This window comes from Tiliqua scincoides, chromosome 1, assembly GCF_035046505.1.
Source record: "Tiliqua scincoides isolate rTilSci1 chromosome 1, rTilSci1.hap2, whole genome shotgun sequence".
Taxonomy (NCBI): Eukaryota; Metazoa; Chordata; class Lepidosauria; order Squamata; family Scincidae; genus Tiliqua; species Tiliqua scincoides.
This window is the reverse complement of record NC_089821.1, coordinates 34,225,426-34,242,526: the sequence shown is the minus strand read 5'-3', so window position 1 is coordinate 34,242,526 and position 17,101 is coordinate 34,225,426. Positions and strand designations below refer to the sequence as shown.

The following is a 17,101-nucleotide window of genomic DNA, read 5'->3' as shown; positions in this document are numbered from 1 at the left end:
GCCATCGGTTTTGGTTGGCTTAGGAATTTAAATTTGCTTACATACAGAAGGAAACAAGCAGAAGTATCAATCAGTGTTCTTACAATTCAACAGTTAATTATCTGTAGTCCTTTCCCCCTCCCCTTTCCCATAAAACTGTCATACTCATATTTATGTTCTGAACTGAAGGTTAAAATACAGAAAGCTGCTTGGGTGAATTTAAAATGAAGCATTTGTCATAAAACTGCTGCATGGCATGTATAGATAGCATTAAGGGGACTGCATAGCTTGCCAACAAAATCTATTTGCAGACTTGGCTCTCAAATTAGACCATTGGAGAAGAGATTTATTGGTGGTATTTTTTTTTTCTTTTTTAGAAAATGGTCTAACTTCTGAGAACAAAGCAAGGTTGAATAATGTCTGAGTTTAAGTGCATTAGCATTATCAGTATGCTGCTGTTTATACCTCTGAAGGTGTCCTTTTATTTTTGAGGGGCATTCCATGTTTGCAAAGCCCCTTCTGAGACGCAGATAATGAGATGCTGCAGTAGTTGGCAGTCATATTGAAAGTAAACCGCTTTGTGAACTTTTCGCTAATCCAAGAACTTTACTTATTTCTGGAAAAAAAATCCCATGAACACCACAGATTCTTCCTAGAATCTGGCTTACAATCACACATTTGATTCTGAAATGGCAAAGAATGCATGTCTGAACATAAGGAAGTAAAAAAGCCAGTTGGAATCAGGCCAAGTGCCATCTAGTCCAACATTTATCCAGAGTGACCCACCAGGTGCTTCTGCAAAGTTTATAAGCTAGAGAGAAAGGCATACCTCCCTTCCACCATTGCTTCCTTGCAATGGTATTCAGATGCATACTGCCAAGCTTGAAGCATCATGACCAGTAGCCATGGCTAGATTTTGCCCTCCGTGGTTTTGTCCAATCCCATTTTAAAGCCATTCATGTGGTCATCACCTTTTTTTGCAACAAATTCCACAAATTATACAGTGTGTGAAGAAGTACCTCCTTTTGTCTATTTAAATCTCTCACTAATCGGTTTCATTCCATGGTGCCCTAGCTCCAGTATTGTTAAAGAGGGAGAAAAATTTATCTTTCCCCACACAATGCATAATTCTATAAGACTCAGTCCAATACACATTTTCCTACAAGTAAGCTCTATTGAATCCAGTGGGATTTACATCTGAGTTGATATGCATAGAATTGACTGTAAGTCTTGCTTCACATTACATTTTTTCCAAGCTAAGAATCCCAAACGCTATAGCCTTTCTTCATAAGAATGTTCCCTAATCATGTTGGTTGCCCCCTTTGATACTTTTTTCAACTCTGAAGTTGGTTCAATATCTAATGGATCAATTGGATCAGAGGCCCATTTTATATGACATTTTTTTTCAACACATGTGGATGAAGGTGTAAGTGAAAGCTATGTAAGCCTCTCTTTACACAGATATGTACGTACATTTGGAAAGAACGACTCCCTACAATTTTCCTTTCCTCGGGAATGATGTCAGGCCAAAGCAGTGAACTATAATTTCAGAAAAGGAACTGCAGTCCATTCCAAGGAAAGTGACTCATGCCTGCATGCCTCCTGGGCAGGAAACCATGTGTTGGGACTAGTATTTGGCTGTCTGTGAGGCTCAGAGATGGAGACTGAGGCTTTTCATGAGTGAGTCTTCCAAGGAGTCTGTCCCAAGCACAGCAGATTAGAATTTTTTAAAACCTGCAAACAGTACTGTACTTTTCTAAGGGGTACTGTTGTATTCAAATGTGTGTACACCACAAAATAATTGATTTTCACATAAAATGATGTACATGGGCACATCTCGTATTTCCCTACAGGATTGTGCTTTTAATGCCAAGTCACACCACATATGCTGTGACTTGGCATTAATATAAATCGGCAAGACTTACACTCCTTCCTTTTCCTCCTCATCTCAGTGACAGTGGAGAATAATATCTCAATATATTCCATTGTCCTGGAGTTCTGTTTTTTGTTCTACTTTTAGGAGCTTTGTGTTAAGTTGATGCTTGTCAAGCTCCATGCTTCCCTGCCTTTTCAAAATATATCTTTGTGCTCATACGTATATATGCACTGCAGTACTTTATTTATTATTATTATTATTATTATTATTATTATTATTATTATTATTATTATTATTTTCTAATAATAGAAAATACCCTTGTTTCTAGCCTAAAAAGGGAGCTAAATACCTGTGTGTGTAACTTCATTTCCCAGTATTTTAGCCACGTCCTTCAGGCACACAGCAGACATTGTAAGCTTGTACAATGGGAAGTAGGATTTCAGGTAATGTACAAGAATAAACTATCAAGCCCAGCAGCCGACAGACAAGCTGTCATTTAGCCTCGTAGGCATGAACTCACCCTCCCTGTCATCATACGCTTCCTCTCTGATATCCGAGACAAAAATGTCAGAGCTCAGGAAGTAGACTTTATCGTGGTCAATTCAGATCCCCAGAGCCAAACACACCACTTCATACACATGTTATTCTACACCTCCTTTTCTCCAGTCACTCCTGGCAGGCTGAGATTTCTTTCCTGTGTTTTGCTCACTGCTGCCAGGGGTCTATACCCTTGGCATGCTTCTGCAGCCTTTGGTCCACAGTGGTTTTTTGCATTTCTCAGAGATCCTCCACTCAGGGTTGGCCAAGACACCTGCACACCTCAGGTGGTATGACCAATGCTGCTCCCCCCCTTACCTGGCAATGCACCAGCTCCTCCCCTTCCCTGGGTTGGAAAAGGAAGGGGGGACAGAGCGGAAGACAAAGTATGGAGAAGAGTTGTGGACTATAGTGTTGAAAATGCTTTTCCATTGGGGGAGGAGGAGCAGTGGAGGCAAGTGGATGGATGGAGTGGGTTCCTCCCAGCAATCTACTGCCTAAGGTAACTGCTTCAGTTAGCCCCATGGATGGACTTGCCCTGGTTCTATTAGCTGCAAGGATCCACCTGGGCCCTCATCTTAGATGTATTTTGGTACATGGCATGTCTGCACTTGGGATAGTGATATACAGTATGTCCTTTATACTTTTATGAACTGATAGTATACATTGGATTTCTAGTTGCAGTAAATAATGTTTCCTTCTTCCTTATATAGGCACACTCCATTCAGTAACCTATACTACTATTTCAAGGATTATTTTATATAATTATGATTTCAGTTTTCAAGCAGTATTCAAAATGTACACACAGGAGATATAGATCATGTTCAACAGGACAGAATGAAACATGTATAGAAGTGATTAATGCTAAAAACAGTTGGCAAATTCCCATTGTTGCTCCATAATTACATGGAGACCTTGTCTAGTTCCTCCCATTTTGTCTCCAAGGGTTTACCAAAAGCAGCTTGTTGATCACATCTGTTAGCAGTCCCTACTGATGAATTCTCATGGGGATCAGGCTTTCTCAGTGTGCTTGCTTCTTTTACAATTATTTATTTACTGTGTAGTGCTGGGCCATTCCCAGAATTTAGCTGTACTGTAGATCACCAAAATCTCTCACAACCTCCATGGCAGACAGACCAATGTTGCACAAGCTGTGTCTGTTGCAGCTTGAGAGTTGTCACTGTGGTCTTCCTTTTATAGCTATTTCCTACTGAAAATGAAATCATAACTGTTTGGGGGGTTTCAGTCCAATTACCAGGGTCACAGTACAATCCTATACAGGACTGGGCTGTGGGAGGTGGGGGGGGGGGAAGAAGAAATTTATGACAATGGAAGAGGCTCCACTGTCATTAAATGTAAGTGCTTAGGCAGTAGACTCCCTTGCTCTTTCTTCTCCTAAAGACTTGTGCCATCCCACCAGTATTCTGGCAGCACACAATTTGGCACACTGCCAGAATGTGTTTTATGATTGCTGTAACTCTTGTTCTGCCAGTGTAAAAACCCAATAGGATTGGGTTGTCAGTGGCCTGAGAGGTCACTGAGTGGGGGAGTTTCAAAATTACAGGGATCTGAATCTGGGTTTCCCATATTCAAGTCCAGCACACAGTGGGTATAGATGGTGGCTAAAGAGTTTGAATCTGGGTCTCTCACATCCAAGCCCATTGTTCTTTATTGGCTCCCTGGCTCATTGATTGAGTTTCCTGGCAACATCTTCTTGTCCCAGGCTAAACTTTGCAGATATGGAAAGTGTGAGTGGTACCCATATGTCGATGAAGACCCAGGTACACCCAGTTACACTCAGTAGAGAATTGCAGGTGAATCAGGGTTCCTAGGCACATGTATGTGAGTATTTAATCAGAAAACTTTTATTGAAAGCATTAAAACTATTGTTTGAAGATGCAAGTAATCTATAACAACTTTAAAAAGTTAAATATTTCCCTTTTCTAATTAGCTGGGAAGTGTTTTTTAAATGAACTTTTAAGGTGTGCAAGGGTCCTGATGCCTGTCTTGTATTTGAACTGGCCTGCAATACAATTGTTTAATATTTCTTTAGCGCCAACAGTATTGTAGGTATTGTGGGCTGTTCCACACTGGAACACAGGACATTGTCTGATATTATCTGTGTGGACTACCCAGAGGCTGTTAACATTTAAGACACAGCTGTTTTGCAGCCCATTCTGGAGGTGTCATCATCAGGTTTTCTGCACACAGTGCCATAGTCCTCCCTGAATCGTTTGGGTTTGCCTGGCAAGGTAGAAAACAGTGTGGCATATAACCTAGGTCCATTTGAAAACCATAGCAAAATATGAGGTGGGATTGCCTTGATCTTCTAAGTTTTTGGTAAGTTGTAGTTTTATCTTTATGACCCAGCTGCCACATTCATGGAACATTGGAAGAGAAAACAGATGCGCCTGAACTACAGATGGGACCTGACTGGGTTTGAAGAGGAGGAAGTAAGTCCATTTTGTCATATGAGATTGCAATAGTCGTTACATCTGTTGAATAACCTTTTATTTCCGATTGTTGACCCACTGGAAAGGAAAATAGTGCTATGTCTAAGTTTGGGAAGGGTGTGTTAGTAGCACGTCTTGTTACCATGGAAGCATAATGTCAGCACTGCAAAACAAAGGCCATGCCTAGTAGCGTGGGCATTAAAACATATATAGCTCATAGATGATTCCCTTGATACTGAAAACACATCAAGTGAGCCACACTCATGAACAGGGGTGGGGAAACATGCAAGTAAGAACAGTGCCATTTGTTCTGTTTGAGGGCAATACTACCATGGATGCAAAGTTGGCAAGAATATGAAATATACTTGCTGTGTGAGACAAGAATGAAAAATAAATATGTCACCAAAATAGGTACAAAATACTAGAGAGTGTTCATACAGTAATGAAATATAAAAAGGAACAAGATTATCATTTTGAAAGAATAATATTTTTCCTTTTATACATTTCAATTTTTTCCATTCTTTTTGAGAGCTAAAATTCCCATGAGAAATTGTGAATCAAATCCTTTGAGTGTGTGTCTTTTTTTTTTTTACAATCAACATTAGAATTTCAAAAGAATTACAAAAAAATTAGAATTTATTTAAAAAGGCTCAGCCCCAATACTGCTTCAAAATTTGAATGAGGAGAATGTCAGGCCACCATTTAATTTGCATGGTGAACTCTGGTGTACATACATACATAAGACCTTTATTGGCATAGAAACTCTGGTGTATAAAATCACTCATGGACTAGAAATTAGAATTGCCTTGAGGGAGTTCAAGTCTTACTCAGAAAATTAAAACTGCCCTAAGGGAAACAATTAAGCAACCCAAACAACCATCCAGCCTTCTTCTGGGCCTGACTGCAATCTCCAGCAGATGCTTTTCTTTAAAAAACATATATTGAAGGACGTATGTAACTTATATTATGCTTGTGCTTATTAACTTATGCTTTTCTTTCAAAAACATATATTGAAGGACGTATGTAAGGTAGTATTTTCCTAGACATGATTAGTCTGTGTACAGCATACTGAGATAGAGAACATTTCCCCTTTAAAAAAAATGCAAATACCTGCAACTCTATCTCCTCTACAAAAATTGCTCCCTGTTATTCTCCTGACCTTAATTTCATTTAGGCTGTGCATCTACCTCTTCAGCATTAGAATACATACCCACCCTCTTATTTTAGCAATGTTGGGGAAGAGACAATCCCCCTGCAGCATGGATGTCTTTCCAACCATTATGAAGGGTTGTACCATATACTTCTGGTATGTTACAGCTAATGTTTAGGACCAAAGAATCCGTTACATTGAATGTGCATGTGGGCTTTTTTGTTTTGATTCTTTTCTTACAAATACTGCTGGTGGGGGCACCTGAAATGGGACAAAACTGCAGCTGAGGGTAGAAGGATTTTAAAAGTTTGCCCCACCCTGGCTCCAATCTTCCTCACACCCCCACATGCTGTTTCAGTAAGAACGAAAGCTTCCTTTGACTTTTTCGTCCAATGCCGTAGAGTAGACCAATGAACAGTATTGTAGTCAAGTAATCATGTGACTTTCAGTTGCTTGAGAGCCCAATCCTATGCCTGTCTACTCAGAAGTAAGTGCCATTATAGTTAATGGAGCTTACTCCTAGGTAAGTGAGGATAGGATTGCTGCCTAATTGTTTCAACTTGCGTATGAACAAAACAATAGCTCTGCAATGGAAGATCAACTTTGTGTTTAGATGATGTCCTTGTGTGTTATCTGAAAAGATGAAGAATGCCACTTTTGAGAATGTATTTGCCATCTGCAGGTTTATGGGTTTTCTTTTTAATTGCTGCCATATGAATATGGATACTTTACTATTCAATCAAGCTTTCTTAAATTGATTCACCTAACTGATTCATTGATTAAACATTGCAGCCCTCATATTTCCTTCTTCACTCACTCACTACCCCATTACCTGCAAAGGCTTGAGTGGCATTAATGACTAAGATCCTGATCCTGCTTGCTCACACACTTGCCCCTGTGCTAATATAAGGCACATACCTAGGACTGAGGCTTCCTCTATTGGATAACATTAGGAGGATGTTTTTATGCATGCCATAAAACAACTGTTCTTTTATTTTTGGTACCTTGTCATTGACTTACATGAAAGTGAAAAGGATTAACTGTATCCTTCTGGTGGCAAATACCTTTCAGGGTTACGTTCAGTGTTCTCTGTAATGATAACAGCCTGTGACCTGAGATAACTGCTGTTAATAGAGTGCATTTTATTTTTCACTTAACACGCTCCACTCCAGTTAAATCAGCCCAGTGAGCAAAACACTTGAGCACACGCTTAAATCCTACTGAAGACTGGAAGCAGGTAAATAGCGAGGGGCAAAATTCCCAGGAATTTATCTGGTGCAAGTCCCATTAATATGATTGACTGAAGCACAACCGTACAACTGGTTTGTTTTTTTTAATTTGAGTGAAGGTTGTACTAGAGAGAATCACACTCAACATGCTTAATTACGCCTTCAGGACTGTGGAATCAAACATTTAAACACCTGTGTTACTCTGGATGTTGATATAATAAGATGTCTCCTACCATGTTATCAGGACATTTCAATATCAATTCAAAGGAAAACAATTTTCACAAAGATACAATATGCATTTTCTAGTTCTTTCATCTGCATCCGCATAAATAAAATCAATTGTATCCATTGTGCAATTTTGCAACAGTGAAGTAATTTTAATTTTTATGTTTTTTTGTGTTTTTTTTTATGGTATCCTGAAGGAGGCAGTCAAGGTTTGGTATTTTTTTTTGTAATTTATCTACCTTTTTATCTGTCTGTTGGTGAAAGATGCTTTTTTATCTCACCTCATTCTTTTTTCCTAGCATCTGATTCCCTTTAGAGCTTCCACTGCAATGATTGTTTCTTCCTTTATATATCCCTGTGATGGGACTTTTTCATATCCATTCCCATCTCCATCCAATGCATTTTTGAAGGTACTTTCTGAATCTTTTGACTGTCTCATTCCTTCAGTTTCTGAGTATTTTCCACCTATTTTTCTAGTGTGATTTGCTCCTCTGAAACACACCCCTTTAGCAAAACTGTTCTGGTTATATTATAACAGGAGTCTCTTAGGAATTAGATATTTAAACTCAGCACAGTGTATTATTTTATACAGGATATAATAATTATATCCTGTCCCTAAGCCACAGGTTCCCAAGATTGTGTTCCACTTTCCAAATTGTGTGCATTCCATTTTAACTTCAGCATATATCAGAGGTGGCCAGTCTTTCAACTTTAGAGCTCCTGAACTTTTAACAATTGTGTAGAGGAGGGAATTTCAGCACATGCAGCTTGTCATGTGACAAACTGCACCTGCTGAAATTCCCTCTTCTACACAATCGTTAAAGGTCCAGGAGTCCTGAAGTTGAAAGGTTGGCCGCTCCTGGCATAAATGGATAGCCTCTGCAATGATAGCCAACATTTCAGCTTAAGTTGACTGCAGATCAGCACATTCTGGAACCGGAAACTATTAGGATACAATCCTATACGCATTTTCCTGGGAATAAGCCCCATGTAATTTAATGGACCTTACTTCTCAGTAGACATGCATATGATTCAACTGCTAGTTCCTAGAAAAAACTGTTGCAGGGTTGTCACTGTGGTCTCGTTTCCTTCTCGCCCCCATTAGAATGATGCAACTGCTTTGCCACGCTAAAGACAGGAGCAGCCTCCAGCATGGCTGTGCCAACAGCAGCTACTGTATTGGCAACCACCCTAGGATAAGATCTTAGAACCAATGTAAAATTATTATTTGCACCAATATGCCAGATTGACTTTAGGCCTTTTGCTACTGTGGAATGAATACCAGTAGAAAAGCCATGGCATTTTTGCAACAATGAAAGAATTTTAAATTAATTCAGAGCATAAAATTGATTCTTGTACATGTACATTTTCAGTCCTGTGCATATTTACTAGTGAGTAAGCACATCATCTGCAAGTAAGCACCATTGAAGACAATGGGACTTATTTCTGCATGCAGATGCATAGGATTGCAGTGTTAAACCTGTGGACGATAGGTTTCAAGCCTCACTTGTATATATGACTTATTTACAGGATCACCCAAGGGCTGAATATGAAGCTAAAGTATTAAAAAAATCTCTGCGGAAAGAATACAAAAATAAAGAGGTAAGCTGAAAATGAATTTTAAAGACTTACATAATTAACATTTTCCCATCCCATTTATAACAATTGCTATATAATAACTAGTTCCTGCCTACTCCCGTTCCTTAATCTCATGCACAATGAAATAATAAGTAAAAGGGGAAAGGGACACACCCAGAAATAAAAGAGAGGAAGGATAAGAGAGGAAAGCAGGATTGGAAGGGAGAAGGAAGGGGAAGAATCTCAGTACAACATTCTCTACCAGAGGAGCAAATTGGTGACGTACTGGGAGGTGGGGTCAGCAGGTGCAAGTGCTCCCGGGCAGCATGGCTGGGGCAGTGCTACCGCCCCCCAGCAGTGCTGCTCTGAGTGCTGCCAGCACCCATTGTCTCCCCTTCTGGAGACATTCTGAGGGCTGTAGAGGCCGCACGCAACTTCCCCGACCTTCAGAAGGGAAAAACCGAAAGTGCTGTTTTAAGGCCTTCCGGAGACTTTAGAAGGCCTTCTGAGGGCCTTAAAACATCACTCCCAGTTTTTCAGAAGTGTTAGAAGGTCAGGGTCCTTCCAGCTTTGCCCCAGGGTAGCACAGTAGCCAGGACCACCACTGGAGCAAACAGATTCCTTTATGATAATGTAGTTGCGAGCTTATCACAAATGTGCTAATAGTGCAAGCTTATATAGGTATACTCAGAAGCTTATATAGGTCTAATCAGAAGTAAGTCCCATTGAGTTCAACGGAATTTATTCCCTGGCAAGTTCGATAAGATTGATGCCTAAGTGAATTATTTTGAATTTCAAGTTATTCATTAGAATACATACACCCCTATAATCTGCCTGTGTTTATACATGATCAAGTCACACAGCAATAGAGTCTAAATCAGGCTTTCCCAAACTTTTGACAGAATCATAGAAAGCAAAGTTGGAAGCAACCTTCAAAATCATCAAATCCAACCCTCTACCAGAGCAGGCTGTCTATCAGGAATTACAACATTCCTGATAGGTGGCCACTCAGTCTCTGCCTAAAGACCCCCAACAATGGAAAGTCTACCACCTTCTGAAACCAGCTATCTCATAACCAGACAGTTTGTACCATCGTGAAATTCTTCCTAATATTTAATTGAAATCTCCTTTAATTTAATTCAAACCCATTTATCCTGCTTCTACCCTCCAGAGCAACTGAAAACAAATTTGCTCCATCTTCCATATGACAGCACCAGATATTTAGTTATCATGTTTTCTTCTCATGAAGAAAACATCTTCTTCAGACAAAACATACCCATTTCCTTCAGCCTGTCTTCATATGCCATGGTCTCCAACCCTGTCACCATCTTAGTTTTCCTTTTCTGGGCCCGTTCCTGTTTGTCAGTATCCCTCTTAAACTGTGATGGCCAGAACTGGATACAGTATTTCAAAGGGGTCTGACTAAGGCAGAATATAGCGGTACCATTAGTTCTCTCACAGCCCAATCCTGAACTGCCTGGCCTGTGGGGTTGCCACAGTGCCAAAATGGCTGCCGCGGCAACCTAAACATGCCGAGCAGCTGCCAGCAGCTTCTCGGGGGAAGGGGACATTCTGGGTAAGGGAAGTCGCCCCACAATGGGGCTATTTGATTCTGTGGCAGCTCTTAAGCTGACACAGAATCAAGGAGTCCTGTGTCAATCCAACTAACTGATTGGATCCAATTCTGGTTGCATCATGAATACTAGTGAGTTATCTACTTGAGAGGTCAATTAGCTGAGCAGAGAACATCATACTTTTATGTTGCTTTCACAAGTTAGAGACTGCATTAATTTTTTTTAACTACTTCTTCCTACTTGGAATTAATGTGAAACCCATGCATAGATCATTGCTTAGTTACATTTACAGGCATATTGACCTGTCAAGCATGCTCTGCACATGACTTTCATGTGCTTTTACAAAATTGCCTTCCATGTAGGAATGTTGTAGTTTGTACTTGTTCAAAGCAATTGTGTTTCCTGAATGAAGTGTATGGCTGTTTGTGCAACAGATAGCTAGTAGAGAATGGTAACATTAAGGCAGATGCTGCCAAGTCATAGATGTGAAGAACATTCAGGGTATGTACACATCTTGGATACGCTATGCTTGGGATGTCCTTGTGGCTGTGAAATCAGCTGCAATTGAACAGGTAAGTAGGTCTGTTAATAGATTATCTTTCCTGGAACATTTGTGAGTTTTTACAAGATGCATACTCTAGCTGCTAGGGCATCATGAGCTATATAGATCTTGCACATTTCATGGTCTTGTTTTTCATGATTTTCTACATTCCTGAGAGACTAAAGCGTAGTAGAACTTAGGAGTACATCAACAGGCAAATTCAAGAACACCAGACCATTGTAAATTATGTCTATGTCAATAAATAGTTCAGCTCTTACTCAGTAAATATGCAGGCTGAAGCAGAAAAAAGTCAAAACAAAAATACAAACAAAATTAAACAAAAAGTGCATATTTCTAGCAAGGTTGAGTCTTGGTATACAGGTGGAACTTGGTGGAAGGGATTCTGAACCAGAGCGGCATATTGCAGTGATGCTGTGTGACATCAATTTTTTTAAGTACTGGATCCCAAAAGAAAATAATTCCTGACATTGTACATGTTCATTATTGTTGAATATCTTAAAACATATGATAATGGTTTTAAATGTCTGTTGCTGTACACTGACATATTTTAAATAAGTAGACCTGTAGATAAACCAAAGAGGTAAGCATATTGAAAGAAGGACTCACAAAACTGTGCTAAACCTACTGTCCAGTCCTGTCCCTCCCCTACCAGCATAACAAGTATTGTGCTGGTGGAAACTGCTTTATATTAGTTGCAAAACAACCTCCACCACACATGCTATAGGTAAAGGAACAATCATTCCATTACCCAGGGTAAGCCTCTATGGTGCAGAAGGGTCTACTTGGATCTGTGCTAGCAAAATCATTGGTGCAGGTCTGTATGGAGCCACACTGTGGGATCGGGTCCAGAACAGGGCTTAATATTCAGCAGCTGCCAGTGCCATCAAACCCACTCCCTTCCTGGACCCAATCTGCCCATCCCCTGCCCCTGTTCTGCCCTCCCCCAACCCATCCCATCTACTTCACCACCTTTCTTCTGTCAGCAGCTTTTTCTGGCTGTTCTGAAGTGCACAGGAAGACTTTCCTGCTGGCACTCCAGCAGCGTGCAAATTTGTACACTGCCAGAGCATCTTTTACTGCTGGTACTGGCTGCTTCATGGCAGTCAGCACCAGCAGAAGGCATGTTACACTACTGCCGCCCTATTAGGATTGTGCCATTGGTTTGCCTTTTTCACAGCTGATACAATGCATCCCAAACTGGTGTTTCCACTGTACTGTCCATCATGACTTGCCTCCCACACATGCAGTGTGTCTCTCCTAAGTAGTCATATATCTAATTTGCCATTTCCTTGCCAGTTCTTCCCAACAGATGGTTCTGGATTTCCTCACTGTCTTTTTTGAATTTCATGATCCTGAATTATTTACTACCGCACTGCTCATCCCTGGCACTACATCATTTCTGATTTAATTTAAATAACTCCAATCCCAACACTGACCTTGTGGACTTTACTGCTTATTTCCCTCTCATAGGAGGAAGATCAGACTTGTTTACATATTGACAAAAATTAGAATAGCACAATCCCCAGTTTTTTATAACCCTTTGTACTGTTGTTGTTGTTTTTGCTGATAATTTTCCTGTGATTTTATTTTATATTTTCTTCCTTGTAGTAATAACTTCATATCAGAAGACATAGCCCATAAGAAGTAACAGACAGGTTTTCTTTATTTTTGAGCTGTAGTGTATCCATATTTTGCTGAGGGTGTTGATTTTATTTGCCTATATGAGTCGATGCTTTGTAACCACCATATTGCATGATCATTTTCTGTTTCCTTCAAATGCCATCAGAAGGGCCACCAATTGCCAGAAGAGGCAGCCAACAAATGGCGACAGAGAGTTAAGAGAGTCATGGCTGGGGTGAAATTGGTACATTTCATTCAAATTTGTGGAAACTTTCTCAACTATGAATAACTATAGAAAACACATGTTTTTTTTCCAGTCTTTGTTTATTGTCTTCACATATACGTCTTCCCCATCCCCCCCCCAGCTTTTCTTCAGCACTCTTACCAAGACTGGTTTTTGACTGTGTTTGGAATGGCACTGCATGGTTAATCCTTATCTGTTGATTGCGTGGCACTTATGCAATGGTGCATGTGCCATATGCTTGATGGAGATGCCTGCCAGTTTTTTTTCAGACAACATGCATGAGATATGCATGTAAAATTGAGTGCTCCTTGTCCTTACACTGGGTGGCCTCCTGTAACTCTATGTAATATTAACATGTACATTACTCTATTAATAAATCATTTTCCATCTTTGGGCCCTAGATGTAAAATCTCAGTGGCATTGCATTGAAATAAGACTGTTGTCACTCAAAGAACTGTGAAAATAAATATTTGATCATATTTTAGTTGCTCGCTGCCTTAACCTGGAGATGCTGCCTTTAAAGGTTCTATGTCACCAGGAGATGTAGCAGCTCTTATACACCCTCTTCTCCTTCTCCACCAATCCAAAAGAACATAAGAACATAAGAACAGCCCCACTGGATCAGGCCATAGGCCCATCTAGTCCAGCTTCCTGTATCTCACAGCGGCCCACCAAATGCCCCAGGGAGCACACCAGATAACAAGAGACCTCATCCCGGTGCTCTCCCCTGCATCTGGCATTCTGACATAACCCATTTCTAAAATCAGGAGGTTGCACATACACATCATGGCTTGTACCCCATAATGGATTTTTCGTCCAGAAACTTGTCCAATCCCCTTTTACAGGCATCTAGGCTAGACGCCAGCACCACATCCTGTGGCAAGGAGTTCATCTTCTCATCTTCTTCTCAATCCATCTTCTCATCCCCTTTCCTTGCCTGATGTAGGGGACAACTAAACTCCTGCTCACTACAGAGAAAGAGGATGAATGAAGAGAAGCAGTAGAGGAATAGGGTGGGATGCAGTGCTTGTATCTTGTCCTTTTGCACTGAAACTTTTAAAGAAACAAGATACGTAGCATCTCCAGGCTGAGACCTGTCAACTGTAACAGGAATTTGGCAGGGCTGGATTGAAAGGCATGGGAGACCAGTAGCGTAGCTAGAGGGGGACAAAACAGTAAGTACGGCAGGTGCCACAATGCACCATGTAAGCAGCCCCTCCCACTCACTGTCGGAGCCATCCCGGGCAGTGACGGTAATGCGCAGACATTTGCTCAACCAAACAGTGTCCCTGGCATTGCCACTGCTACCCAGAATACCTCTGACCGTGAATGGGAAGGGCCGCTTTCATGGCGAGTTGTGGCACCTGCACTACTTAGCATTTTGCCCCCTCTACACTACTGCGGGGGGGGGCACCATGTGCAAGTACAACCTGAAGTTCCACATCATTAGCCATGTTTTCTTCTGTACTGTCATCCAAAAATGCAGACCCATCCACACATACGCAACATCTATCATGTCTGTCCAGTCCATGTTGTCCTGCCCTTGAAAGCTTCTGCAGTAAAGAGAGAATACTGCTCCTCATGGACTACCAGATTCCATGATTTTCCTAAACCCGGGAAAGCAACTGCTGTTCCTCTGCCTTGAAATGAACGAGAAGATAGTGCAAAGAGCATTGTGGGCACACTCTACATTAGGAGTGTAAATACATTAGTGACTATTTATTCTCACTGACATGCGTTTGTTCCCACAAGTGAAAAGCATATGCAAATCAACCAGCGCAGATGTGCACTGGTAACCCTGACCGGTCCCACTGAAAGCCAGACTACATGTTACCTTAATGGTGTGGTCCCTTCCAACCCACATCACCTCTCCATGAATCCTGGTAAGGCTTTGTTAAAGCAACAGGCCACTGTGTTGCAGGAACAACTTAATACTTTTTTAAAAGTGCAATTGCATTTTTAATGGAATTTAAACTGTATTTTTAAAAACCCTACAGTATTTTAAACTAGATAGAAATAAAATATGCCCACATAATACCTGTAATTTTTTAAAAAGATGCTTGGTATCTATGACTGATAGAAAACTAGCTAAATTGGGAAATGAATCTAGTGATTTACTGCCCCCTTTCTATAACTGCAGTTCCACTGATGTCACAGAACTGACCTCACGTGTTTTTTTTTAATATTGACCTCTTTTCAAAAAATGTCCTTCTGTTCCTGTATCTTTGCACTACTATCAGATTATGTGTTTGGTTGTTTTTCCACGCATAAGACTTTGGATGACAAACGCAATGTAAAAGAATGCATAGCTGCTGAGTGCACCTTAATTAAACTGTGGGACGGTTGTGTTTTCTTTCATTAGACTGAAAAAGAAAAACTGACATGGAAAGATCGCTTTCCTGCATACTTCACCAATTTAGTGAGCATTATTTTCATGGTAAGCCTGATATACAAAATATTTCAGATTCACTGTAATGCCAGATTTTTCATGTGGTGAGGAAACTTCCACAAGGTGCTAATCTGGTTACTTGTGCTATTATCAAATTCATATTGCTTGTGATGTTAATTAAAAATAAAAAACTGGGGTACAAACTCTGGACAACTTAAGGTATACAGTATATAAAAAGGTCAGAGAAAGCTTGGATCTTTCCCATTAACTTGTATCCCTGCAATAGTCCTCCCTGACGGATGTTAAAAGATTGTAGCCAGATTAGACATCTGATAATAAGATAAGATCTCAGATAAGAGCCAGATTAGACATGATGTTAGTGACATGATGTCATTTTGCCCTTTTTTCAGGTAATGCAAATAGCAGCAGAGGGTGGGGGACAATCTGACTACAGCAGGCACAGCGTATCTCCTCCATGCCATGGCCCTGATCTAGATCTCAGCTCCAGATCCAGCTGCTATTTATTTACATGTTAAAAGCAAACTTTTAGGACCAGACAACTGAATTAATTTCACATCTAGAGTCTAGATATCTTTTCCTAGACTTCCCCTCTTTGTTTTGCCAAAGTCACATCTGGGGGGAGTTGAAGCAAAGTTTTCCGACACTGCTATGAAATATCATCAGCTTTATCTACTTCTTAATCATACTCAGTGGAACAGCATATGCTTGTAATCTTTATTCATAGCTGACCATGTGACCAGGCTATGGGCATAGTCCATCGCCATCAGGTCCCTGGCAATCCAAAATTCCTCAATAGTTATACTGCCTCTTATTTCTGTGTTGATTTAATCTCCTTACACCAATGATTCAACTGCATTCAGAAGAGGCCTAGACGATGGTATCCGTTAAAAGCAAAAAGCGTTTTTAATCTAGTTCTAGTTCATCCTAGCTGGTGGTCTTCATGCTTTGGGAGTATGTGGAGCCACCAATGGGCTTGCAGCTGGACAGTTCAGGCACAGGTACATGAACTGGTGCCTCCTTGTCCAGTGGTAATAGCTTTTTTTAAAAAGACTGCTGCGATTATACAATCTTTAGCAGCAACATAAACCAGCTCCCACACGCACAGCACATGAATTAGACTGGTTCTGCTGCTAGGATAGTGTTTCTCAATATTTGTCCCCTGCTGTACTACTTTGCATGGTCCATCTATTGGAAGTAGCACCAAAAGTAACTGGCGATGATATCATCACCAGTTACTTCCAGATTGGGAGGCCAGACACAACACCACAAGCACTGGTAAGAGGTTCATGACAGGCGGAAAGCTTTTTGGAGTATTCGAAAAACACGTGCCAGAGCTTTGCCCACTGAGCCAAACTTCCTATTGTGCTTGTCATATTGCATTGCTGGTCTCACTACCAGGTGGTGGAGGTCTGGGGGTCCCATGAATACCACCAGGCACCGGCTCAAGTACTGCCAGATACCAGCTCAAGTTCCACCAGTGGTACATGTACCTCTGGTTGAGAAACACTATGCTAAGGTAATTTGTTCTGATGCACATTCTTACAGACTAAGGGTCCAATCCTATCCAATTTTCCAGTGCTGGCGTAGTTGTGCCAGTGGCATGTGCACTGCATCCTGTGGTGGAGGGGCAGTCACTGGGACCTTCTCAAGGTATGGGAACATGT

General features: G+C 40.8%; 1 protein-coding gene across 6 annotated transcripts in view; it reads left to right on the top strand.

Annotated features, from left to right (window-relative positions):
- The window catches only part of ANO1 (anoctamin 1), an 85,080-nt gene that overhangs the window by 47,948 nt on the left and 20,031 nt on the right, over positions 1-17,101 (top strand). For 2 of the 6 annotated variants that reach the window (XM_066625188.1, XM_066625154.1), the window contains 5 exons: positions 4,763-4,845; positions 7,647-7,658; positions 8,980-9,051; positions 12,950-13,027; positions 15,390-15,464. In XM_066625188.1, the coding sequence (XP_066481285.1) occupies positions 4,763-4,845; positions 7,647-7,658; positions 8,980-9,051; positions 12,950-13,027; positions 15,390-15,464 (320 nt within the window). The remainder of the gene's footprint in view (positions 1-4,762; positions 4,846-7,646; positions 7,659-8,979; positions 9,052-12,949; positions 13,028-15,389; positions 15,465-17,101) is intronic. The other 4 variants (XM_066625180.1, XM_066625163.1, XM_066625143.1 and 1 more) reach the window with 3 other exon arrangements.